This window comes from Pseudoliparis swirei, chromosome 20 (genome assembly GCF_029220125.1).
Source record: "Pseudoliparis swirei isolate HS2019 ecotype Mariana Trench chromosome 20, NWPU_hadal_v1, whole genome shotgun sequence".
In the NCBI taxonomy this organism is placed as follows: Eukaryota; Metazoa; Chordata; class Actinopteri; order Perciformes; family Liparidae; genus Pseudoliparis; species Pseudoliparis swirei.
The window spans coordinates 11,626,987-11,652,916 of record NC_079407.1 but is presented as its reverse complement, the minus strand read 5'-3'; the positions used below and the strand labels follow the sequence as shown (position 1 = coordinate 11,652,916).

At 41.9% G+C, this 25,930-nt stretch overlaps 2 protein-coding genes and 1 long non-coding RNA gene across 5 annotated transcripts in view; 1 reads left to right on the top strand and 2 right to left on the bottom strand.

Annotated features, from left to right (window-relative positions):
- dnah2 (dynein, axonemal, heavy chain 2) overlaps positions 1 to 384 on the bottom strand; it is a 56,126-nt gene extending 55,742 nt beyond the window's left edge. The window contains 1 exon segment of the mRNA XM_056441240.1: positions 306 to 384. Coding sequence (XP_056297215.1) covers positions 306 to 384 — 79 coding nt within the window.
- Positions 206 to 10,096, bottom strand: zgc:154093 (uncharacterized protein LOC777623 homolog). Of its 3 annotated transcripts, XR_008834874.1 has the most exons (4): positions 9,923 to 10,096; positions 1,294 to 3,348; positions 825 to 909; positions 210 to 424 (listed from the first exon to the last, which is right to left on the bottom strand). XR_008834874.1 is itself a non-coding variant. In XM_056441413.1 (2 exons), exon 2 carries the CDS (start codon positions 2,835 to 2,837, stop codon positions 1,926 to 1,928), a length of 912 nt encoding a protein of 303 aa, XP_056297388.1. In that variant the 5' UTR covers positions 2,838 to 3,348; positions 9,923 to 10,096; the 3' UTR covers positions 1,057 to 1,925. The 3 variants fall into 3 exon arrangements, 1 of the variants encoding a protein (XP_056297388.1); XR_008834873.1 differs by having other exon boundaries at positions 206 to 909; XM_056441413.1 differs by lacking the exons at positions 210 to 424; positions 825 to 909 and having other exon boundaries at positions 1,057 to 3,348.
- LOC130210896 (uncharacterized) lies at positions 8,900 to 24,126 on the top strand. The gene is made up of 5 exons (XR_008834875.1): positions 8,900 to 9,232; positions 9,316 to 9,360; positions 15,641 to 15,841; positions 16,493 to 16,638; positions 20,574 to 24,126. It is a non-coding gene; the product is annotated as an uncharacterized LOC130210896 (long non-coding RNA).
- The last annotated feature ends 1,804 nt before the right edge of the window (positions 24,127 to 25,930 follow it).

The window sequence follows — 25,930 nt, the reverse complement described above, 5'->3', positions numbered from 1 at the left end:
GGCTTCACATATATTTTTTTCAGAGGTTAAAAACAAACATTTATCCAGAAATAGCTTTTTACATCCCATTTAGTTATGTTATTAAGTTAATTAATTAATTAAGTAATTAATTAATTAAGTTGTGTTATTAAGTTAAGTTAATGTTATTAAGTTATTCCCATTATGTCTCTATTTACACAGGTAGCCTATCTGTGCAAATATGGTGCCATCCAAAAATAAAGCAAACAATAAATAAAGAGGTCAAATGAACAGAACTGAATTTAAGTCACGCTAACTTGACATGAACCAAATATAACAGGACAGACCGAGACCAAGACAAACTCTGACTATAGACCCAACTTCCTCTGTGGGGTTGTACGGCATCCAGCGTCCGTTGAGTTGCATTGTTGTCTTCTGGATCTATTGTCCCATTGTCTGTGGCCTTCTATGGAATAGATAGAACAATCATGAACGTAATGTAGGACAAAGTATTACTTCCTGATGACCACAGCGCACACAGTTCTCCCACAGGCTTGGAAAGGGACAGCTGAGCTGAGGGGATTTCAGTGGGATGCAATCTGCAACCTCACCACCAGGCGCCACTAAACCACGCACGCACGCACGCAGACAAACACACACATCGTTGCTTTAAACGCACACACAACCACTCCAGACAATTACTGAGGGCCAGCACCACGGACAGAGGAACACATATTGTTACCAGAGTGCTCACTGCACCACCAGAACTGCTAAATGTCAAGTATTGATTTGTAAGACTTTAAATAACACCCATTCTCATTGTTGTGTGTTAACAGTAGTAGCTGATTATGTTCTCCTTGTGTTACCCAGCTCACTGTCACGGCCATCAGGAAATAGTCCTTTTGTTGAACCCTGTCCTCAGCTGGGGTGCTGTCTGTCTGTGGAGCACCACTGCAAAGATGGTAGGTCACAGTAAATGTTCTAAAGGGGGAAGCACACGTTCTATATCCTTTTAAAAACAGCATCCCCACATGGACGCTTCATCTATATCATTAAGCACAATTATGTCTGTTTGAAGAATTGTCCACACACCCTCAGTCTTCTAAATAGGAATGTTTTATTTGTACATTTACAGTGACAGCATAAATGACATAGTAGGCTACTGTGATAATGCAGACAGTGAATGTTAGACATTGAGCCACGACGGGAGGAAGAGCGTATTTGACAAGACAGAAGAGGAAAATAATATTTCAAAATGATCTAATACAGCTGACAGAAACTTTCTTTGAGAATGTTATATTTCTTAAACTACAAGAGCGAGCTGCTCCAGCTTACCTGTGAATGAAAAGAAAGTCACTGAAATGTTGTTCTCTTACGTCGAGACCGTTTGACATCATTCCATCTTCACGTTCTACGGGAGGAAAGGAGTTCTTCACATTTCATCTGGCATTGAAGTGAACAGTAAACCAGTGAAGATATTAATATTCAGGACAGAATATGGAACAGGACAGCGTAACACTCTTTACATTTGCAGACTGAGAATGTGTTTGAACAACATCTTGTTGTGAGACAGTCAGTAGCTGTGTGTGTGTGTGTGTGGGGGGGGGTTCTTGACACATTAATGTCCGACACATTTGGCTTTATGTTAACCATTAACAAGCAAAAATGTCAGATTAAGAGGACAATACAATGCTGTTTGTGGCTGGTTGTGTGTTTAGCTTGCAGTTTGTTGTGTCATGAGTTTCAGTTTTGATAAATGGCCCTTAAGGACCAGCCTCTGGCCTTGGCTGTCGTCATGTCGTGCAGCGGCGTCTCGACACTTATCAACAGTGTCCACCCGTTCTCACCTTGTCCTTTTATATTCTCCACTCCTCCATGCCTTCTGTCCTCTTTTACTATCTTAACAAAGTCTTTAGGGATTTATTTATCCGTATAAAAAAATATCAGTACATCACATTAACGTTTCTTCACAGCTCGCAGCGGTTGTCCTCGGTCTTGTAGCGGTCCATGATGCTCAGCACGTCGTCCATGATAGATGGGCCCAGATCCAGGTCCAACCCCGGCAAAGAGTCCGACCGCGAGACCCCTGATGACACGATGAGGCCGGCCGGATGGAAGGCGGAGCAGGGCGACTCGCTGCGGTCACTCCTCAAATCCTCGTTGCTCAGGCCTGCGTCCGAGTCCAGACTGAGGCCCCGATGGCCATCCAGGGGCCCGCAGGTTTCCGACATGGAGTCCTCGGAGGAGACCTCGGAGAAGGAGCCGGAGGAGGGGACGAGCCTGCCGACGGCGGGGGAGAGGGAAATGTCGCGGCAGGCCTCCGATGCCAGGCGGCCCACCACACCGTTCTCCAAGAGCTGGCTGTGGTCGTCCGTGTGGCCGTTGGTCAGTCGGCGGCCCGTGTCCGCCGCCTGCTGATGGCAGTGGAAGTGGTTCTGCTGGGAGGCCAGGGAAGGAGGGGAAGGGTCATCCAGGTGGAGGCGCGGGGGCTTGGGCGGCGCCTGCTCGTGTGCGATGAACACTGGCATGGAGATGGTGGTCTTCAGCAGGCCGGTGGAGGAGTGCTGATAGTGGTAACCGTTGTAGGCGTAGCTGTGCGAGTCCTGTCTCGCCGCCAGGCCGTCGTCCAGTCGCCTCTCCACGCTGTGCGAGCGGCCGTCCTGCATCCGACTCAGGGCCGGCAGCATGTCCAACTTGCCCTGCAGGAAACCCACGTCACCAAACATGTCGCCCTGCCCATCAGGCCCCACGTGCGCGCTGTGGCGCACGTCGCCCAGCGGCGGGCTGATCATATCGCCCGAGAGGACATCGCGGAGCCTCAGCCTCTTCCCCTTCTTGGAGGTTGGCGTCTTTAAGTACATTGGTGTCTTTGCCGGCATTTCTGCTTCTGACAGGTTAGCGTGGGGCGATTTGGAGATGTTGTGTCCTCCGTTCAGTCGACTAGGAAGCACCTCTATATGTTTGTGGGTCAGTCAGTTTCTCAGGAAATGAAGTTGAACGTCGTCGAATAGCTCGCAAAGCAAAACTCCCCCGATAAGAAGCTCTTTGCCCCTCCCAACCGAGGGGATCCTTTTGCTTCTCCAAGTCAGAATACAAATATTTAGCTCGCTCAGCGTAGTGATAGCAACCTCAACCGGGGGGAGGGGGAGGGAGGAAGAGGAGGAGAACCGTGACCTCAGATCAGCTCTGTGTGTCTTTCTCTCATACACTGAAAAGCCATATCCAGGCTCCTCTTCTCCCTTCAGAACGCAAACACGCTCTCGTCGTTATCCCTCCTCAGACCGAAGGGATGAAGGGATGAAGGACTGGATCTCCAGGCGGGCCCCGTCGTCTGCTGCCGGGTGGGATCCGTCAGAAACGTTGGTGGCGTGACATCAGAGCGCTGGAGATCTGTGCGGAGAAACGAGGGAGAAAACGGCGTCAGGAAGCTGTGAAGAGAGAGGGAGGAAATGGGGAGATGGATGGGGCAAAAAGGGGAAGGGAGGAGGCAGGAGCCGAGGGGGGACAGAGAGGAATGAAGGCGGCGGAGGAGATTTACAACTCTTCTCTTCAGTGAGGACAGATGAAGAAAAACACTCCTGTTTGCTAAGAAGGGGTCTGACTGCCCCAAACCAGCGAGTCAGTCCACGAATTGGAGCAGAACACTGGTCACGCATTCCAGAGGGACCCCTCCGCTTCGTTGGTGGAAACACTAATTACTTCTTCGGAAACAGTCAGATTTTAAAAGGCTCTGGCCCTGTTATTAGTGGAAAATCTTAAAAGTATCTTTCCTGAGACAAACACGGTGAATTATGGGATGACAGTTCAGGTCTCGCCTGAGGGCTCTGACATCTCGTGATCCCTTCATTTGAAATATTCCTTTGGTATTTAACTCTTGAAATGTTAAAATAAACTCTGTTTCATGTTCAGGGTTCAAAGGCTGTGACACAAAAGTATTTGATTAGATGATGGGGAAATAGACAGAAAGTTAAGAAGTGCAATCGCTTTCTTTTTGTAGCCCAAGGAAGAATTTGTGTCTTGAAAAAACTAAAATAAGTGAAGTGTTTTAATTTTCTATGGAGCAACTTGGTTAGTTGTTTGATTCTTATATAACTTTCAGATCATGCAGCTGTAAATATGCCGGGACGCTGCTCAGTGTTCTCAAGTATTGTTTGAAAAACAAGAGAAGCAAGAGCTGTAAAACCAGCGTGTAATGATGTTTATCTTGTGTTTGCTGCCAGGGTGCACGGAGCAGTGTGTGGACTGCCGGAGCCGTACAACTTTTGACATCTATTTGTCTCGTTTGTCTCAGAGAGTCTGTTTCATCTGGAAAATAAAGGGATTTTTAAAAAAATTAGTGAAACAGCTTCGATTCCAGCTGTATCCTATTCTCCACTCTGACATCATCACATTGGCATCTGACTGGGTTCACATTCAGGTTACTGTGAACGCCACAAAAGTAAAAGAAGCAGCACCACAGTGTCGAAACAGCTGCAAATGAATGGATATGGATTATCATTTTTGATGCATTCATTTAATGTTGCAGCTGCTAAACATACATTTTCTATTGCTGTTAGCTCTTGAAGTTATAATAATACATCTTAATTTTGTTTTTGATGATATTTGTTATTGTTAATCTGAATCGGCCAAGTAATTTAAGTTAACACATATACGTAGTGGAGTAAAAGGTACATTATTGGCGTAGAAGTATAAACAAGCGTAACAATTGAACTACTCAAGGTAGGGCCAGGTGTGGTCATATGGAAGTATCAACTTTAAAAGTGAAATATTAATATGATGTTAACAATATACATGTGATAATATTATATATAATCCATTATTCTTATATTACGGTGTTTGGATAAAAGTGTGAGTGCTTCCGAGCTCCAGACTCCTTTTTGAAAACCTCATTTCACTGCAGCAGGTGTCTGACAGTCATTGTGTGCGTAATCCGACCCGATGACACCGATGACGAGCATTAAGAATAACTACATAGAAATAACCATTACTGTAGCTGACGTTCTTGTTTACGCATGTGGATCAGTGTTACATTGAGACTGTTGCACAACCAGTTAAAGGATCCTCAGGCTCAGAGTGACTTTAGTGACAAAGGGAAGTTAAATGTTGTTACTCGTGTGATGCAGACGATGAGTTTTTATCATTCATCAAAAATCTTTGAGCCTTTTAACCAAACTGACTTCAAAGCTGCTCCACAAAAGGTTCAACTACGTTTTTGAATGTATAAGTCTAGGTAACTTCTTGACATTATTTCCGTAATATTTCAAGTTTCAGGAAAGGATCGAGGTGGATACTTATGAGGGTTAAATGACATCTCTGGACTTCACAGAACATCACATCCGAGGGAAGATTAGTCCTTTAACTTTTTAAAGGGTACAGATGATGTTCAATTTCAGGTTCATACTTGTATTTTGGGTTTCCACTAGAACATGTTACATGCTTTGATATTCAAAGACAACATTCAAAAACAACATTATTTCTCTTATACCGTCTGTCTGAATCAACCTGGATTCACCCTGTGTCTGAAATGCTGCGTTCCAGAGCCTGTCACTTTAAGCCCGTCTACCAGCAACGCCACTAAATGTCACGCCTCATGAAGGGAGGAGGTTCACTGTCGGCTCCATTAAAAAACCAGATGACAACAGGGCGACCACAACAATTAAGAATTATTGTTGCATAAAAGTAACGCCAGTGAAGGTCTGAACCAGTCAGAACTGGTTCAGACTGGGCTGTGGGCAACCTGCCCTTCAGCAGAAATAGCTCATCCAAACGAGGGAACTCCAGTCATAAATCTGTGTGTGTTGAAGTCTGCAGACAAAACCGCAGGCTTTCATCAACCTGCTTCCTGCTATGGAAGTATTTATCACACATATGGAAACAGTATCACAACAATAGTTTGGCCCGGAAACTATTTCTACATCTCGCTTATTGAGAAGCTAAAAGATTTTGAAATGCATTTTTGTTTTGTTGTTTCTGCAGCATTTGATGTTGGCAGCTAAACAAATATTGAGGATGAAAAGTGATCAGATGAGCTATGGGATTCAGGAAAAATGGAGAGTGGGTCCCATTGTGATCGTCAGAAAAATAATCAACCATTTTGAGGACCGATCGGCTCATATCAAGTAAAAACAGGGGAAACAATTCTTAACATTTTCTCTTATCAGCATCTCAAATATCTTAGATGTTCTGCCTTTTCTTTGTTTTACAGTAAATATCTTTGAACTAATGACAAGTCAATTATAATTCGAAAGCGTAAACTTGAATTCTAGGAAGTTTCATTTCCAAAATTAAACAGAAAATAAGCAGGAGTTAGTGGTTGTTGTTGTTGTTGTTGTTAGTTGCAGTCCAAGTATAATTGGGAACAAATTTGAATGCTTGTTTATTTTTGTTTATTATATGCGTTTTATTCTGCATACTTTGTTTCGAAAGCCTGCAGAAGGCGACAAATTGCACTATTTCATTTGTTTTTCTGGTTTCCGGAGTATTATTCACATGTTATAAAGATTGCATTATGTCAAAATGTAAACGCCACTCTGAATCCGTCTATTATGAATTCCTGGTGTCTTGTGACTCAATAGTAAACAAACAGATGCTAACACAGCTCTAATCACCAGTTCTTTAAACACACTATGACATGCTAAACGGTTCTCCACCATTGGCTTCTCCTGTTATCCCTTAAGAGTATTTGCACAGACAATAATGCAGCAAATATTTATCTTAATAGTATAAAAACATAAACACATCAATGCATATATTCGTGTAATATTTGGCAGAAGGCTGAAAAGATGGCTTTTCTTGAGGGAAATTCAATCATTGGTCAGACAGGAAGTTACTTACTGAATGAAATGTTAATTGTTTCCAAAAGTTATTCATCTAATCTTTTTGATTACTTTTGGTTTGCTAATTTTTTATTTCTAGAAGAATTAAAGGGGAACTACGGCCATTCACTGTCTATAAGAAAATCTTAATTCCTCTTTTCCGAGGCCATGGACATAACATTTTAATCTAATTTTAGGCGCTGTTGCCCTTTAAGACACAAATAAGTCAAAATCATATGCAATGATGTTTCTTCAATAGCACCAATACATAAAAAAGTACTCCAAAATCATTAAATATTCCAACTGATGTACTATAAATATCACATTGTATTTACACACACACACACACACACACACACAAGTATACATAGTCTCGGTGGAAGCTTTCCAGCATCAATGAAGCATGAGTGAAATGTTTGTTTGTCCTACAGTTCAGACATTACATTTCCCAGTTCTTATCGGTCTGTCAATCACAAGTACGCACACACACACACACACACACACACACGGTAGCAATTAGTGTGACTTTACACTCGAATTGACAACAAATTTACTTGAACACCAATGACTCGTGACTTCACTTGTACTTTGAGCCTTTTGTGTTGAAAAATACTTCATCACTTCCCCCCCAAGCCCAAAGATTAAGAGTTATGCTTTTTAAAAAGTCATTTAAATCAATCCATTTCCTGAATCTACTCACGTCTACTCTACACTAATCAATGGCGGCAAGTCGATGCTATAATTCCTGTTTTTTTTAATCGTCGCCGTCCGTTGCACTTGTTTTACCAAACTTTAATGAATAAATACACATTTGAAAAAACATTCAAGATTTTTGTAAATTCTATATACATTTAACCTGTCACTTAAAATAGTATTGCATTTGGTGTGGAGCAGATTATGACTTGCTTCAGACTCAAACCCCAAAATGTGTAGGGCTTGCCCATCTTGACTCGGGACTTGAGTTCAAAGACTTGAGACGTACTCGCGACTTGTTAAACAATAACTTGGTCCCACGTCTGGAAAATCGCTCAAACAGCTAGTTGGCATTTCTTTCCTGGGACGCTGATGATGATGCAATCAGCCACGGAGGAGGCTGATCTGACATCTGTTTCTGCTCTCAGGCCCCATTTGCTGCCTACATTGTGTCTCTGCAGCAGCGAGAGAGACTCAGTGACCAGCGAGCCCTGTGATCTTCCAGGACTCACAAATTGTCGTTCCTTTCGTTGTTGTTATCCTCCGCAGTCTGTCGCATGGCGCTTAATTGCGCACAGCAGGAGATTGTTGACAAAAAAAGCGGGTTTCATCCAGTTGATATAGCTGATTCCCACAGTGAGGTTTCACTTTCTTAGGGTCCAAGCACAAAAGTGCCGGATCCCAACAGTCCAGAAGTGCGAAGGTACCTATTATTTGTTTGGAGATTATTATTCTACCGTGGAACCCCACTTAAGAAGAACTCAAGAACTTGTGAAAATTGGCACACAGATCTGGTGAAAAACTGCAAACGGTTCTGCAGTGATTGATCTCAAAAGGTGGACAGGAAATATTTCACATTGCTTCCAATAGCTCCGCTCAACCGGCAATTGGCCATTTTGCATTCGCTTTACTGACCAGCAGGGGGCGACTCCTCTGGTTGGAAAAGGAAGTCTGATTGTATGGAAGTCTATGAGAAATTTACTCTACTTATATCTTGATTTGTTCCTTCAGTAAACATAAATTTATGGTCTCAATCTCTAATCTATTGTGTCTTTGAGAGTGGAGATAAATATATTCCTATACCCACATGTAACTATCAGTAAAACCAAGTATAAAACCCCAGTGAGGGGTTAACAAGGTCTGAGTCATCTGAAGCAGTGATTCACAAGGTGTTGGGGGAAATGGGTTTCACTAACATGTGAACAGGTTTTGGATCACATGTCTCTCTTTCTTTCTAGCTTCAAAGTACAACCCCCTGCCAAAGCACAAAGATTAAAGAAAATCTCTCTCTCTCTCTCTCTCTCTCTCTCTCTCTCTCTCTCTCTCTCTCTCTCTCTCTCTCTCTCTCTCTCTCTCTCTCTCTCTCTCTCTGGCGTCATGGCATTATTTTGACAGTTGGAACTGTAATTATTTGTGTTGGCTGGAGGATTAGAGGAGTGAAACGATATCTTCGGTAATACTCTCTCTCTCTCTCTAACAAACATGTCCTTTTTATTCTGGTAGCCTAATCCAGGTCAGTTTCTAATCAGGCCTATATAAATGAATGCTAATTGACCTGGATGGGATGCTCAGCAGTGACCCCTCACAAACTCTGTCATAACACCAGCTGCTGCAAGTTTTTTTCTTCTTCTTCCAATCCAGCAAATGAACACACGGTATGATAATAACCGTAACGTGGAATACCGCGGTATACCGTCACACCGTACAGCATCAGGGACTGGAGCAGCAGCTCCTGTGAGCTCCCGTTTATTCCCGCAGCACCGCAGGTATACTGAGTCACCGGGTAACTGGCACAGTTTTCAAATTGTGTAACATCATTACTAATTTCCTTCTCTTTGGCATCCCACAGGAACAGCCCTGTCCTGCTTCTGTAACGCGTCATCTTAGAACTGAGGTAATCGCGTGAGATTGTCCGTTAAATCAAATCACATCAATGTTATGTGTAGCCCGATAACACGAGTAACACATGTAGACACCACTCTGTCCTTGAAACACGCACTCGAGAGAAGGAACAACTTAACTTCATAGACACTTTAACGTGGGATTTTTTTTAAAGGAAATGAGCAGACAAACAGATAGGCTACATAATATACAATAATAAATAAAAACATAACGTTCAGGCTACTTGTGCATTTCTTCAACAGATGATCATATTCGATCAAACCTTTTGTTGTTATCACGTACGTCTAAAATATCTAAAATGCGCATATTTATGTTTTGTTATGACAAACGGCGCAAACCAAAAGGAGTGTCACGCGCGCTGAAGCTGGGGCTATTCTGTTAACAAATACAATGTTACACTGGTCAGTTTTTTCATCTTTTTGTTATTCACGTAATAGGAGACAGTAGGTCTATTCAATAGCTAGTGTAGGCAGCGGCCAGCGACCGACCGCTGACCAGTTTAAAACCCCATAAAAGAACCTCTAAAAAATCTACCAGAAGACGTTGATATTTACCTCCAGCAGTGAAACGTCGCTCCGTCTTCTTCGTGGAAATAGAATCGGCGGAGTTTAGTCGTACAATCCACTGACCCAGAGTCGGCTCGGCTCAGGTAAACCTCTTACTGCGGGGTATTAGCCCGCTGTCTGTGGAGCGCTCTGGACCGGGGAAGTAGGAAAAAAAGTAGAAGGTGGGGACCCGATTCTCACAGGAGAAGCGCCATCAAACCAGCTGGAATGAGCACAGACCACATCCGGTAAGGAATTTCAAATTAAGACATCGATGTTGAACATGGACTGTGACATCGTTTTAGGTCACATCTAATAAATGCATCAAGCAAACTCATTGTTATTATGCTTTACTAGAGCGTTGTTTTATTTTGAAGGTAAAACATTCTTAGCTTCCGGTGTCATTGTATGTAACAGCTTTGACACAGAAGGTCCGGTGATAAACAACCAGTTCATGCCATTAAAGGGGTCTTTATCACTGTGTGATCATTAAAGCATCAGGACTGTTCCGATAAAGACGGCTAGTAGGGAGAGAGATGTGTCATTGATTACGTCTCCGATCAACAGGCCACACAAGGTCGAAACTATACACTTGCAGGTCTAACCTGTTGGTATTTATGCATAAAAGAAATCACATTTGTTTTTTAAATCTTGTCCTTGTTAAAGTTACATTATGCCCAATACTGCTGCTGCTGCTGTATGACACTATTTCTCTGCTTTGCAAGTGAAGCTGATACATCACGTTTTCCTGACCACCTGTAGGCCTACACCTCAGAGCCGTCTTACTGGTGACCTGTGACAGACGGCGTGATGATGAACACTCGGTTTTGTAAATGGATTTGCAGCAAAAACCGCAGTCCAGCAGCCAAACCAGTTCAGACCGATTTAAAAAACCCAAACAAAAACAATTGAAAGAGCAGCCGCAGGCCCTCAGCAGGCTTTGTTCAGACAACAGCCAGCACGTCATTCAGTGGACTTTGAGTCTGTTGAATCATTGTCAGACTGCATTAGAAAAGTCAGCTGCGCAGTCTGCAGCATCTCTGCAGCTTTGCAGCTCTGCAGCTTTCGCAGAAAGTATAATATTTTTTAAAGCTGCACCAGTTTAGGACTAAAGCAGAACATCACCCCCATTATTATTTTCCAAATTATAAAAGAACACATCTTTATTAGTCTGTTTTCATAAAACTCTACCATAAAAAAAGTGCAGTGTCGGGAAATATTTCAGTGTGCAGGACCCACGATATACAACATAAAACATGTTGCATCAGTACTGACTGAGCAACCCTGTATCACAAAAATTACGTTCCCCCAGACCTAAAATGCAATTTGCAGTTACGTTTGACTGAAACGTATTTCTCTCCAAATTACGTTTGACTGAAACGTATTTCTCTCCAGATTACGTTTGTATTTGACGTATTATAATAACAAATACGTCTCTGATCAACGTATCTTTGCCGTTTGTTATCTCTCTTTTCTACAATGCTGTTATGAATTGTAAAAAGCGTCCTCTAGTCTTATTTATTATTATGTTATATATGTTGTTTCGCCTGCGTATTCTGACAGCAATAAGCGTTGTCGGATCATATGAATTGGCGTGAAGACTTACTGCTGGTGACTCGCCTTTATTTTCTCTTTTTTAGGTGACAATACATTAATTAAAACTCGTAAACTATCACCACCTCATCACCACCTTAACAGAGTCAGTCCCATACGGGTCAAATCAACTATTAAACTTGTTATAAAATGCGCATCTGTCCGTAATCTATACCATAAAGTTCGCATTTTAACCTAAAAAAAAGTGCGCTTCCTTGTTACCTTTCAAAATAAAAGTCCGATTTGTCTGTTAAGCGGAAGTAGTATAAAACGTCTATATTTATTCAAACAATACAATATAAAAGGCATACATCAAAATCAATAAGGAAAATGCTGAACAGTCAAACAACTCAAAACAATAAACCCTTCATGGGGTTATTTACAGGCGTATTTACTTCTCATCAAACAAAAGAGCAGGTATCTGGAAAAATCTGGGAAATAATTTGGGAATTGTTAATAAAACATGATTTACCCTTCAACTTCCACTGATATGCATGCAAACTAATACATCGCTTCACACACACACACACACACACACTGACAGAAACACATAGACACTCACATACGTACACACACACACACAGGCAGAGACACACACATACTCACACACACAGACACACACTCTCATACGCACACACTCTTACACACGCACACACACACACACACACAGACAGACACACACTCACACACACAGAATGACAGACACACACAGACACACACACACACACAGAATGACAGACACACACAGACACACACTCTCACACAGACACACACTCAGACACACACATACAGACACTCACATACATACAAACACAGGCAGAATCACACACACACCCACACACACACACACAAATACACACACACACGCATACTCTGCAGACTGACCTTTGACCTCCCAATTGTCTCTCAGATATAACCCTTCTGCTATATATTAAATATATTATATTTACCTAAATATAAGACTTTGAGGTCGTGGGGGGAATCCCCTCCAAAAGATTCACAAGAGAACATTGTCACCGTGCCAATAACCCTTGTACGATCCTTACAACCAGTCTTTTAGTTAATTTTGCACACTTTCAATCAACTTAAAGATCTGGATTCTTTTCAGATTCAAAGAAGGGCATCTGAATATGATATACCCTACAGTTTTGGACCGATAGCACTGAGCTAAGGGCCCCAAAAACAGGTCTAAAGGGTCAAATTGGGCGTTATTCTCTTAAATTTGCATATTTTTTGACAAGTGCAAAAATGACCATAATCTCCTAAATATTAGTCCTGGAAATCCCAAATTGAACACAGACACTCAGGACAGAGCCTACAATGAGGTGATGGGGTGAAATTTCCTCCGAAACACCCACAAGAGTTAATTGGCTGTCTGAAATCCAGGACTTGAAGAGGGTGTGTGGTTTAACAAATCTGAGACCCTGTTGTGAGTTTGGGCTGATTTTAGCTTTTTTCCCCTAAACATGTCAGAGCTTAGCTTTCTTTTGCAGGTTGTAGCCACTCCCAAATGGGTCCCAACCATGTAGGCTGGCAACATATAGCACTTAGCATCCCTGCTTGGGAAGGGTTTAAAAACCCGGGAAAAAACAAAATTCCTTCCTTCAAAGGTTAACAACTCCTCAAATGTTTGTACTATATGAACAATTTCAATTGTATTCTACCCCATTTGGGAGTGGCTACAACCTGGAAAAGAAAGCTAAGCTCTGACATGTTTACCCAATTTGACCCTTTGGACCTGTTTTTGGGGCCCTTAGCTCAGAGCTATCGGTCCAAAACTGTAGGGTATTCATATTCAGAGGCCCCTCTTTGAATCTGAAAAGAATCCAGATCTTTAAGTTGATTGAAAGTGTGCAAAATTAACTAAAAGACTGGTTTTAAGGATCGTACAAGGGTTATTGGCACGGTGACAATTTTCTCTTGTGAATCTTTTGGAGGGGATTCCCCCCACGACCTCAAAGTCTTATAGTTAGGTAAATATAATATATTTAATATATAGCAGTAGGGTTATATCTGAGAGACAATTGGGAGGTCAAAGGTCAGTCTGCAGAGTATGCGTGTGTGTGCATGTGTATTTGTGTGTGTGTGGGTGTGTGTGTGTGATTCTGCCTGTGTTTGTATGTATGTGAGTGTCTGAGTGTGTGTCTGTGTGTGAGTGTGTGTCTGTGTGTGTCTGTCATTCTGTGTGTGTGTGTGTGTGTGTGCGTCTGTCATTCTGTGTGTGTGCGTGTGTAAGAGTGTGCGTATGAGAGTGTCTGTCTGTGTGTGAGTATGTGTGTCTCTGCCTGTGTGTGTGTGTGTACGTATGTGAGTGTCTATGTGTTTCTGTCAGTGTGTGTGTGTGTGTGTGTGTGAAGCGATGTATTAGTTTGCATGCATATCAGTGGAAGTTGAAGGGTAAATCATGTTTTATTAACAATTCCCAAATTATTTCCCAGATTTTTCCAGATACCTGCTCTTTTGTTTGATGAGAAGTAAACACCCTGTAAATAACCCCATGAAGGGTTTATTGTTTTGAGTTGTTTGACTGTTCAGCATTTTCCTTATTGATTTTGATGTATGCCTTTTATATTGTATTGTTTGAATAAATATAGACGTTTTATACTACTTCCGCTTAACAGACAAATCGGACTTTTATTTTGAAAGGTAACAAGGAAGCGCACTTTTTTTTAGGTTAAAATGCGAACTTTATGGTATAGATTACGGACAGATGCGCATTTTATAACAAGTTTAATAGTTGATTTGACCCGTATGGGACTGACTCTGTTAAGGTGGTGATGAGGTGGTGATAGTTTACGAGTTTTAATTAATGTATTGTCACCTAAAAAAAGAAAATAAAGGAGAGTCACCAGCAGCAAGTCTTCACGCCAATTCATATGATCCGACAACGCTTATTGCTGTCAGAATACGCAGGCGAAACAACATATATAACATAATAATAAATAAGACTAGAGGACGCTTTTTACAATTCATAACAGCATTGTAGAAAAGAGAGATAACAAACGGCAAAGATACGTTGATCAGAGACGTATTTGTTATTATAATACGTCAAATACAAACGTAATCTGGAGAGAAATACGTTTCAGTCAAACGTAATTTGGAGAGAAATATGTTTCAGTCAAACGTAACTGCAAATTGCATTTTAGGTCTGGGGGAACGTAATTTTTGTGATACAGGGTTGGACTGAGTCAACACTCGCTGAGACCGATCTAAATGTCTTTTACCACTCTCGTCCCATTTGGTTTCATTTCATGTGAAGTTTCTGAGTATTGACACCTGCAACTTGACTAATATCATCTCAGTCAATAATATCATGAAACCATGGTCTATGTGTAACTAAATATTGTTTTATTTAATTTTATTACATTCTTTAAATATCAAAATCATACTGATCTTTCTTGTCATTATACTCAGGAACAATGGATTTTGCAAGTTTTTCTTGGTTTAGTTCAAATTAAAGCAAACAATGAATAAAAGCACCATCAAAAACATTAATAGTGGCCTACAAATTTAATATTTTCAAATACATAGTAAATGAGTATTTTTATACCGTTCGAAAATTTGGGATCACTTAGAAAATGTAAAAAAATTAGAAATGTTCTTATTTTTCAAAGAAAAGCACTGTTTTTTTCAATGAAGATAACATTAAATTAATCAGAAACGTGCGTTTTTTAATGAAATATCTACATAAGTGTATAGAGTCCCACTTTGTGTTCTAATGGTACATTGAGTTTGCTATTCGCCTTAGAAGACAAATGGAGGGTTAGAAAACCCTTTAAAACCCTTGTGACATTAAGCTGAAAACAGTTATGCTGGTGAGAGAATTTATACAACTGGCCTCCCTTCGAGCTTGAAGTTTGAAGAACAAAATTAATATTTCAAATAAAAACCTAACCTTGTCAATGTCTTGACTATATTTTATTTTTATTTTGCAATTCATTTGATAAATAGAAGTGTGAGTTTTCATGAAAAACACAAAATTGTCTGGGTGAGCCCAAACCTTTGAACGGTAGTATACATCTTTATATATTTTGTTTTACTTTGGAGCGCAGGGGCTACAACTCACATTTCACTTTGCACGCTTGTATTGAAATATGCCCATCCACCCTGTGACCTTGTTTCTGTCTCCCACAGGAGCCGTAGGCTATCGGGCCTAATCTAGAACTCTGGCTGGTTTTCTCCACAGACTTGCAAAGTCTCTGCATTACGAGGAACAATTACACGTTTAAATGGGCCTCTACTGCTGGCTCAGCGGAGACCCGCTGGAGCATGGCGAGTTCGGAGGCTCGTTCCGTGGCCCCCGTGGGGTTGGCGCTTCAGCTTGATTACGGCGAGGTAATGAGGATTTACCAAACGGAGAATGCAGACGTCTGCTGTTCGCGGGACGGACTGCAGACACTTGTTGTTTACAGCTCCAGCCCGCAAAGCAAATTAAACCCATTCCCCTTTGCTACTCATCATCCGCTGGTGTTTGCGCTTCGTCTTTTTTTTTGCTGAAGCCGCATTCCACCATAAATCTGCAATATGGGAGACAACATGAGATGTTACTTCTAGGGGGAGTTCCTTCTTCCAAGGAGCAGTAAAAGAAAAAGAAAAAAACTCTGAACAAGTAAAAACTGCAGCAACACGTGTAGTTTATAGAGAAACTTCATTTCAGGGCCGACACATTTTGGCTTGTGACCTTCATCGAGGGTCATCAGATAACACGGCTTATTGTGTTGCAGAGGTGAAATGTAACCAAGTGCATTTGCTCAAGGATGGCTCTTAAATGTGAGGTATACTTGTAATCTTCTTGAGTATTTCCATTTGACACTGCTATACACGTCTGCTTAGGGACAAACATTGTACTTTGTTTGGTGCACCATTTGTCCGATCAGCTTTACTTTACAGGTGGCAGTTCTTCATCTTCCTTCCTGTCTAGGTGAAAACATTGTGTGTTTCCAGATGTTGTGATGAACTGAACAATGAAGTGTTCCTTTTTTTCAGTGAAAGACCAACGCTGTGATAGAGAGTACAGTCTCAGCTGAGAGAGTCGCACGCCTCCTCCGGTCCACAGTCCACCTCGTGGTTCTCCTGTCTGCAGAGTCAACCTACGAATCCTGAACCGATAATTGCATACTGTAAATATACAGGTAAAAGAAGTAGTGACTTCACCACATTGGTCAAGAATATACAGTAGGCAGTACATCGGATCATAGTCTAAACATAGGAGGAGTTGGTCTCCAGGTGTTGTCTTCTGGTCGATGTCCATGCTTCGTGGCAAGTGAAACCCCGTCTCTTTGTCTTTTCATCGAGGTGTCGACGCGATTTAACATTTGAATCAAACAACATTCCATTCCTCTTACATGTGTTGAGATGAGCATCTGCAGTCAACAACTCACTATTATTCCACTCTCATATACAATGGGTACGAAAGTATTTAGACAACTTTAAATTGTTCACTCTTTGTTTCATTGCAGCCATTTGCTAAAATCAAAAAAGTTTGTTTTATTTCTCATTAATGTACACTCAGGTCACTCAGGTCTTATATAGACGTGTGCCTTTCCTAATCAAATCCAATCAGTTTATTTTAACACAGCTGGACTCCAATGAAGGAGTAGACCCATCTCAAGGAGGATCAGAAGAAATGGAAATGTAAGTTAAATAGAGAGTGTCACAGCAAAGTAAATAAATCTATTATTTATTTATTTGCAAAATAAAATTGCTTATAAACAAAAGAAACTTTTTATTTTAGCAAATGGCTGCAATGAAACAAAGAGTGAACATTTTAAATTGTGAGTTATGTAATTGATCTCTGTTACTGGATGTACAGGGGGTACGGAAAGTAACAGAGCTCAATTACATAATTCACAATCATGGCGGTACAATAAGGTATTTCAGTGTCAATCTAAATAAACTTCAAAGCCTCTCGGATCAGATGGAAAATGCACCGTCCCTGGTTCTCACAGGACAGTGACGCTACAAACATATAATGATATTATTAAATATGATGCATTGATGTAGAATAAACATCTACAAAAGTAAAGCGCAACATACACATTAATGCAGCAGTGATATTAATCCAGAAACATCTTACATAATGGTAACACATTTTAGTGCACCCTTTAACTTAAATACACATTTTGCTGATACATCCTTTCATACATAAGTTTAAGTTTCTTCGGTCGCTGACCGACATTAAATGACACGTAATGATGCATAAATAGAAGCTGTCCATCCCTCTCACTCACAATATCACTCTCACCCTCCGCGAGTGTTTGAAGCCGATCGGAATGTGTACACAAGATAAGCAGAGAGCTGCACCGAGTCTCTGAGAGATGTGGTTATATCACACGGCGTGGGGACCGATGTATACGCACACACACATACACACGCACACACGCACACACGCAGAGAAAGAGATATGACGCAACCTAAGTAAATCAAGATGTAATGAGTGCAGTATGGGGTGGGTCCACATGAGGATCCAGGGGACCACATGAGTTCTCGCTCTCCAGGCCCCCCCTGGCAGAGCTCCAGCCCCACCAGGTGTTTCCCCCATGCTAAGACCCCCGAAGGGGTCGGAGTTAGTCCAGCTCTGAAAGACAACCTGTGTGTGTGTGTGTGTCTTGTTAAGAACACGGAAGGAAATGAAAGGTGGAGGTCTCGTTTCGTCTAGTTAGATCTTGGAGGGGGGTAGAAGCAACAGGAACGGGGGTAAGAGATCTTGGTGACGCGGCGACGTGTTGGTCCTGCAGGCCGACCTCACAGTCAATCGGTCCTCCTTCCTCTTACGGTTTTACGCAACAGGCTGCGTCAGCCTGGTGGGATTAATTCATTCCCATGAGACATGCATGCTCTCATAGATTGCACAACAAGACTCAATATTTAACTCCTGGTTTTGAGTCATTCCCTTTCCAGGAAGTTTGCTTATACCTGCTGCCCACATTGTGTACGCTAACTTAATCAGGCTCTTAAATCTACCCCCCCCTTTTTTTTTTCTTTTTTTTTTTACGCACACATTACATGACAACACACCAACACATGTAAATATTCCTCGTCTCCTTCTCCCGACACTTCAACGGTGATGTACAATCATTTTGGGTTCTGGTTGATGATTGTCATCAGTGTGGTTTGTGTTCTCGTTATTCTTTGTTTCATAATGCTTTTTCTTTATCTGGTTCCGGTGCACTAAAATAAACTCTAAATATGCACATCTAAATAAACCGGACTTGAAAATCACCTCAAAAATGCTTCGGCCTTTACGATCCTGACCCACCCAGCCCTAACATCCAGCCAGCGGTGGTTCCCGGTTAGCGTGGGGTTTGAGTTTCTATTTCCGAGCAGTGAAAGTCAGGAGCGACGCACATACTGAGACACTATAAGTGACCTCATAGCCAGGAATTCTAGGAATCCATGAGTAAATGAGGCTTCATGTGTTTTCATTTAAGTGTGCTGTGATTGAAGTCAACTGCAGAGCTTCAGGGGTGATAGGCTGAAGGAAGAGAGAGGGGGGGGGGGACAAGCAGAGCGAGGGAGAGGGACGAGGGGAAACCAGGAAGAGTCACGAGGAAGAAGTTGAAATCGGTTTTAACACGCCTTTTTTCTTATGTTTGCGGCTCGTAATATACAAAAATGCGAGATACAAAAATGGCAACAACCAGAGCGAGAGCGAGAGAAGGGAAAAATGGAAAAGAGGCCCTCTGACCAGAAAGATGACCTCAGAGGGGAAGTGGTTTCCAGCTGTTTTCCTGTGTTACTTGACTCATTGGGAAACAGAGAAGCATCTGTTGACTCTTCACTTACAGTATTCCCTCCTTTCAACAGCTGAAGTAAACATCTTTCCAAGATATTTGTTTTCTGAAAAGTGAGGGGTGAACTTGGCAATTTGTGATGATCTTTCTTTCTTTAGTAACAATGGATCACATGGATACTTATTGCTGCTCCCCTTGGTTTCAAGGAGTGTTACAGTTTCAGCTCATTGGTTGTCTGTCCGGCCGTCAACGTCAATGTTCTGGTTTACTCTCACCACTTTCACTGCGGCTTACTTGGCCACAACAGGCAGCTGTTCAGAGCCAAAAGTCTCTAAAATCTGAGTCTTTAGCAGCTAAAAAGACAGATATTTACCACTGGAGATGGTGGAGACCAAAAACCGAGCTAATAGAGAGTCAATTAGTGAAATTACTTACTTAATACTTACTTTCAACAGGTGCACACAACTGCTCGAAATGAATGCTATTGCTGGCAGATGTGTTGTTATGAAACTGGGATGTTTTCTTTGTATCATTTACTGCACAGTGAGAGATATCAGAAGTCAAAGGTCAACCCAGAGATTTTAATAACAATAGTTTTGTATACATGTGCCAGTCTTACCTCAACTGAAAACATAAATTATTGATGGTCAACTTTTGGAAAAGAAAATTGAGACATTCGAAACTTGACCAAAGCGGTTTTCTTGAAGCAATAATTTCCCGGAAATGATCCTGTGTCGCATTGATGGACTATTTTTTGGATTTTTAAGGAATATAAATAAACCATTGGCAAATCATGACAGCACAAGTCATTTCATCAGCCCAGAATGAGTTTCCATTTGTGCCAAAATACTTATTTTCCTTTTCTATTTACTACCCTTTGCTGACATGTTTAAAATTAGCCGAGACCATCCCCGCTTTCACGGTTTTCAACTTTGACCAACGAGGGAAAGCTAAAAGGCTGCTGAGCGGAGACTGTAAACGCACTGCAGCTCTCGGTTCTTTTCCAGCGCCGTTTTTCCATAGAGGGTGAGCTGGCAGTGGAAAGCAAAACAATGAATGATGTAAGAGCGCCGAGGGCAAAATAACACAGGACGCCGTAAATGTGTCATTCCAGCCTCAAAATACGGAGCGATTAACATAAACACTTTGCCGAGTAAAACACACACATGTATATACAAGCAGCAGAGCAGCACTTCTCCCACTGCGGAGGGAACGCTATAGGAAAAGCTAAAGCAGGTACACAAAGGTCATATACCACCTACATAGACACACACTCAGAGATGCACAGTATCAACATTTTTAATACTTTTGACCCTCTCATCCCATCTATCCAGGGCCGATCCTCCCGCCTCTTTATCCTCCTTCCATTCCCACAATCCTGCCCTCCTCTGGGCTCCCTGCGGATCTCTCTCTCTCCTCTCTTTCAAGGCTCAGGGGTCGTCCGGAGAGTCAGAATCCCTGCCCGCCTGGAACAAACAAACCGAAAGAGACAAAGGCAGAGAAAGAGAGGAAGGGACGTAGCCGGATGATCACCTCTCTACTTGTCTCTGGATCGAGTGTGGACGCTCTGTTTGTCAAAGCCTCTGGTGAGGAACAGTGTTGTAAGGTGGGGACACTTCACAGGACAGCATGAGGGTGTGTAGTATTGAGGGGAGGGAGGAAAAAATAATGCTATGTTCATAAATGTCTTTTCATGAGTGGATCATCACCTGAGACTAAACATGGGTGTGTGTTGGTTCGCTTACAACGAGCCCTGCATATCTACATACGGTGCAGGACCTCTTCACGGTGTCTATAATAAATCACCTCTGGCCAGATCCTCCTCAAATTGAACAACATCAATAAACCTTTCACCGCTTTCAATTTATATACGTTTATTTACACTTTTTTCCCCTTCATTCTCTTTATTATGGAATTTTTCTTAAATGTAATATGTCAGGCTATGCAATTTGATTGTATTATATATATTGTGCATTTTTTCACACTTCATATTCATATTATATGTTTACTCTGTAAACTTTCTTGCTGCTACAACAAAGTTTCCCCCTGAATAAAGTATACATCTATCTATGTGACACCGTTAGCGTTGTTAGCACCGGTAGCTGTGAGCCGTCGCCATGTTGAGAGCTATGTGGAGACAACAGGTATACTGTGAATCTCTAATTCAGCACTAGGCAGATTTAGCTAGCTTGTGCGGCGCTGCATTAGCTGACAGCTACCGCAGTTGCTTCATATTGCCCATAATAGCAGGATTAGTCTTCTTATCCAACTGAAGAAAGCTCACAAGTGTGTGTTGCCCAAAATGTCAAACATTCCCTTTATGACTTGGTTCGAGGTTTAAGCTCACTTAGATTCTTGTTCATGCGTTAATTGCTCGGAACGCTTCCAATAGGAATATGATGTGTGTGTGTGTGTGTTTGTTTGATAAATCTCATTACATTTATATTACATTTATATGGCTGACATTTGTCTTAGTAGTATTCACATTTATGAGGATGTAATTCATTATTTCACTGCAGTTTGTTTGTTTGTATGTGTGTGTGTGTGTGTGTGTGTGCGTGTGTGTGTATGTGTGTGTAAATACAATGTGATAAACACGTACATTTGAACATTTAATGATTTTTTTGGTACTTTTTTAATGAACATTGTGTGTGTGTGTGTGTGTGTTTGTACTAAAGTGCGTGGATGCACTAAAATGTTTGCGTGTGTGCCACATTGAAAATAAGAAGTGTGCATCTCCGTTCTTAAACAACACCCAGGAGATTGGAGTCCAACATCTGGCGCCAATGTTCACTCCAGTGCTGAAGAGAGAGAGTGTATATGTCTGTGTGTGTGTGTGTGTTTGTTTGTGTGTGTTTCTGTATGAGCGAGCATGTGTCTGGGAACATGCCAGTTTTAGATTTGTCCCATGCATTGGCTCAGTCCGCTGCACAACAGGAAGTTAAGATGTTGATGTTGGGAGTCTCTGGGAACGAAGGACGACGTTTGCGTCGACGTCACGTGAAATTGTTCCTCTGAGTTTAAGTAAACAAGTTACGCAAGTTGAATCATTTGTGACCCATCCAAACCTAGTGGTGCCGGAGCAGCAGCGGAAATATAGAAAGAATCTGTCATGCAGATATTTTCTTTTTTATAAACTGCAGGATTTCAGCAGGTTCCAGCAGTCAAAAGACACTCAAACGACGACATGATGGGAGACTATCCCTCAACAGAGGAAAGGTAGAGGCTTGGGGTTTCTCAGCAGACAGTTCTGAGAGTATAATGTTCCTTTTGCATTTGACGGGAGAGCACAGCACTGTTTAGTTGGTTTGCCAAGTTATCCGTCAGGGAGGAAACCTCCCACTGACCAAAATGGAGAAATGAAGAGCTAAACTGGAGATATGGGAGGAATTTGTTTTGATGGGAGTGAGAACAGTGACCACCAAGCCACGAGTGGAACACAGGGATTTGAACTAAAGTAACCTCAACGGACAGAGGGGAAAGGACAGGGGAAGGAAAGGAAAGGAAATTTAAAGAAAGGAAAGGAAAGGAGGAGTCTTCCCAGGATGAGAGCATGGTTTGAATTCTTTCAACGGGGACAGGAAGTATTGTGCGGTGGGGCTTGAAGTGTGTGTGTGTGTGTGTGTGTGTGTGTGTGTGTGTGTGTGTGTGTGTGTGTGTACCACATGGGAAATGCAGACTTGGTAATCCCGAACTCGTTGCGTGACACAGTGGAGCGATGAACGCTGTCACACGGACACAACAAACGCTAATTCACACTGACACACGACTGACCACATGTGCTTCAGCGCAGTGGCGGTGCGTCCATAGGGGGCGCTAGGGCGCCGCCCCTCTTAAATTTTTTAGATGAAAAAAAAATACATCCTGTCAAAAAACATTATATGCCAAATCATTTAAATAGTAAATATACCGTGTTGACGCGCTAAATGTGTGTGGGAGACCGTCAGCCTGTCAACAACCACTTAAGTTAATGTGAAAAAATATAATATATCGCCACTCATTATCACGGAGAGAAGCCCCGCCCCATTTTCGGGACACCGGCCAAACGTGTGTGTGCGGGAGCGAGCAAACATTTCAGTCGTTTCGGCAAGGACGGCTTCTCATTGGCGGATGAAACGTGAATCTTGGGGCACAAAAATGTGCGCTCATTGGCCAATGACATCGTTTCTTATTTCACGTGATTGGACTATTCGGCAGATCAGAGACCGGTATTGGTCCCTCAGCCAGAGAGCTCCACGGAGCTACGGGAGCAGGTAGCTAACGGAGCTGGTTAGCTGGAGGCTCTGAGTAATGCTGTTTAGTTTCCCCTGTCTGTTGTTCCAAAGGGACTGAAACTCTCTGGACTACAACGGGGTGAGGGATCTAAAGAGCTGCAGACAAGTGTAAAGCACGAATCTTGCCGCAGTTATCTAGCTAAGAGCATGAAGCTAACTCACTAACAGCCTGAAGCTAACCCTGTTTGCAGAGCAGAGCAGCAGAAGGAGACCGGACTGGCATCGAAACACAACGAAGAAGTTCTGAAAAACAGACACATTCCCTCAAGAATAATGGTTAACAGGCTGGTTACAGACATGATTGACTTTAACCAGAGAGTTATGGAGAAGTTTGCCAACTTTAAAGAGAGGAGGCTACTTGTCTTTACAGTAGTGGGTCTCCTCTGTCACTCAATGTAACATGTGATCTCTTTCTGACTCTATTCTGCTCTGAACCTCTTTCATGTGAGGGTGAAACTCTTTTATTTTGCAAACCTCTGAAACCCAACCCAATGTTTCTTAAAGCTGCTCTGAACCTCTCATGCCCAAAGTTACAGTGTGTTGATAGTTGTTATTGGACCGTGTTGAGCACGCTGTGTTCTTGAAATAAAGCTTTGTTTTTTACAATATTCTACTCAAAACCTCTTTTCTTCTCATTGTTGAGTGCTATTTAAACTGCGCCCCCCCCAAAAAAAAATTTCACCAGCCGCCACTGCTTCAGCGTTCCTTTGCGTTTCCCTTTCAGCTCTCAGAGAGTCCACGTGCACACTGACGCAGACAACCAGGGTCTGTGCATGCCCTTCAGATATTAGGCCTCGTGGAGCAACAATCTCAGACATTTCTCTTTTGCAAGGAGCAAAAATAAAGGAACTCAATACTCGATCGTTCACTGGAGGCGTGTTGCTGATTAATGTTATTATTGTAACGCCCCCTGAACACTTCGGAAGGGCAGGTGTTGTGTCGTGTGCAAATTGTAGTGATGCGGACATAATAAAATTTAAAAAGGCTGGAAGAAGAAGAAGACAGCAGTCATACAATCATTATGACTCATATAGTACATATAGTAATCTCGATTTGATTATTTCATTTTTTTCCTATCTTGGTAAGAGTGGTCAACGTTTCTCTTAAGGAAGAAATACAAATCAGAAGACGTTGGTGAATCCCAGAAATCAATTGGTAATAACAAAATGAGTTCCTTCCTTTTGGACCTCACGTCCCCATTCTCACACATTGCGAAGACAAGCTATCGATCGGTTGCACGACTTCGCTTCACATTATTATTGATTTCATTTCAACATTTAATTTGTTGACCGTGAGTTTATTTTTTGTGTGAAATCACACAAATAATGTTGGATTGATTGGAAAAAGATTGAGCTGTATGTTTGCTGTAAGTGAGCGATGAGGACACACATAGTGAATTGTGTGTGAGGTTCAGGGCACAGCAAAGACTTATAGCAACCCCCCCCCCCCCCCCCCACCCACACACACACACACACCACAAAGGCCCCTGTCACATGTTGAGCAGATACATACCAACACCGTGATGTCAGTTTGTTCATCTCAACCTCAGACTGCTGATCTATTCATTAGAAACAGTGAAGGCCACGCTGTACACGCTGTACACGCTGTACACGCTGAACACTGTGGAGTCTTTTTTTCTTTTTTTTCTTAACTCCGAGTCTCTCATGGTGATTAAACTCTGGCTCTCCAACAGCAAACAATCATTTGTTCTCTGGGTCTTCGGCTGATATGGGGGGGGGGGGGGGCTCTGCATTAATGTCAAGCATTTGTTACCTTCGTACCTTCGTATTGAAAATGCGGAAGGTAATGTTTTGATCGCCGTGTATTTGTATGCGTGCGTGTGTAAAGTAAAGTAAAAAAGTATTAAACCGAATCGCATGAAATTTGGTGGGATGATTGGTTATTATCCGGGAACCATTTGATTAGATTTTGGGATCAATCGGGTCAAAGGTCAAGGTCAAGGTCATGAAAAGGTCAACATTTTCTTTTTACCATAGCGCGGTCAATTTCTATCCAATTGGCATGCAACTAATGCCAACATGTTCATAATTCAATGCCCAATCTTGTGATATGCGAAGGTATGCGCTCTACCGAGTGCCTGTTCTAGTTTCCAATATGTTTTGATAGAATCTGTAACAATGTAGTCGGACTACTTTGTGCATGTGTATATGTGCATATTGAAACCAATGGAGCAAGAATTTTCAGTACAATTAATCAAATTACGGAGATGAATTTCGTATCTCTATAGTGCAATTAAACAGAATAGTTTTATTTACGATGTATCCTTGTGAATCGAGAACATTTTGCAAACACAAAAGTTTTTGATTTACATTTAATACATTTTCAGAGACAAACTTATTTTCGTTTTATATCTTTCAGCCAGGTAACAGCTAAGTTAGCGGGTTCCAATGTTGTTC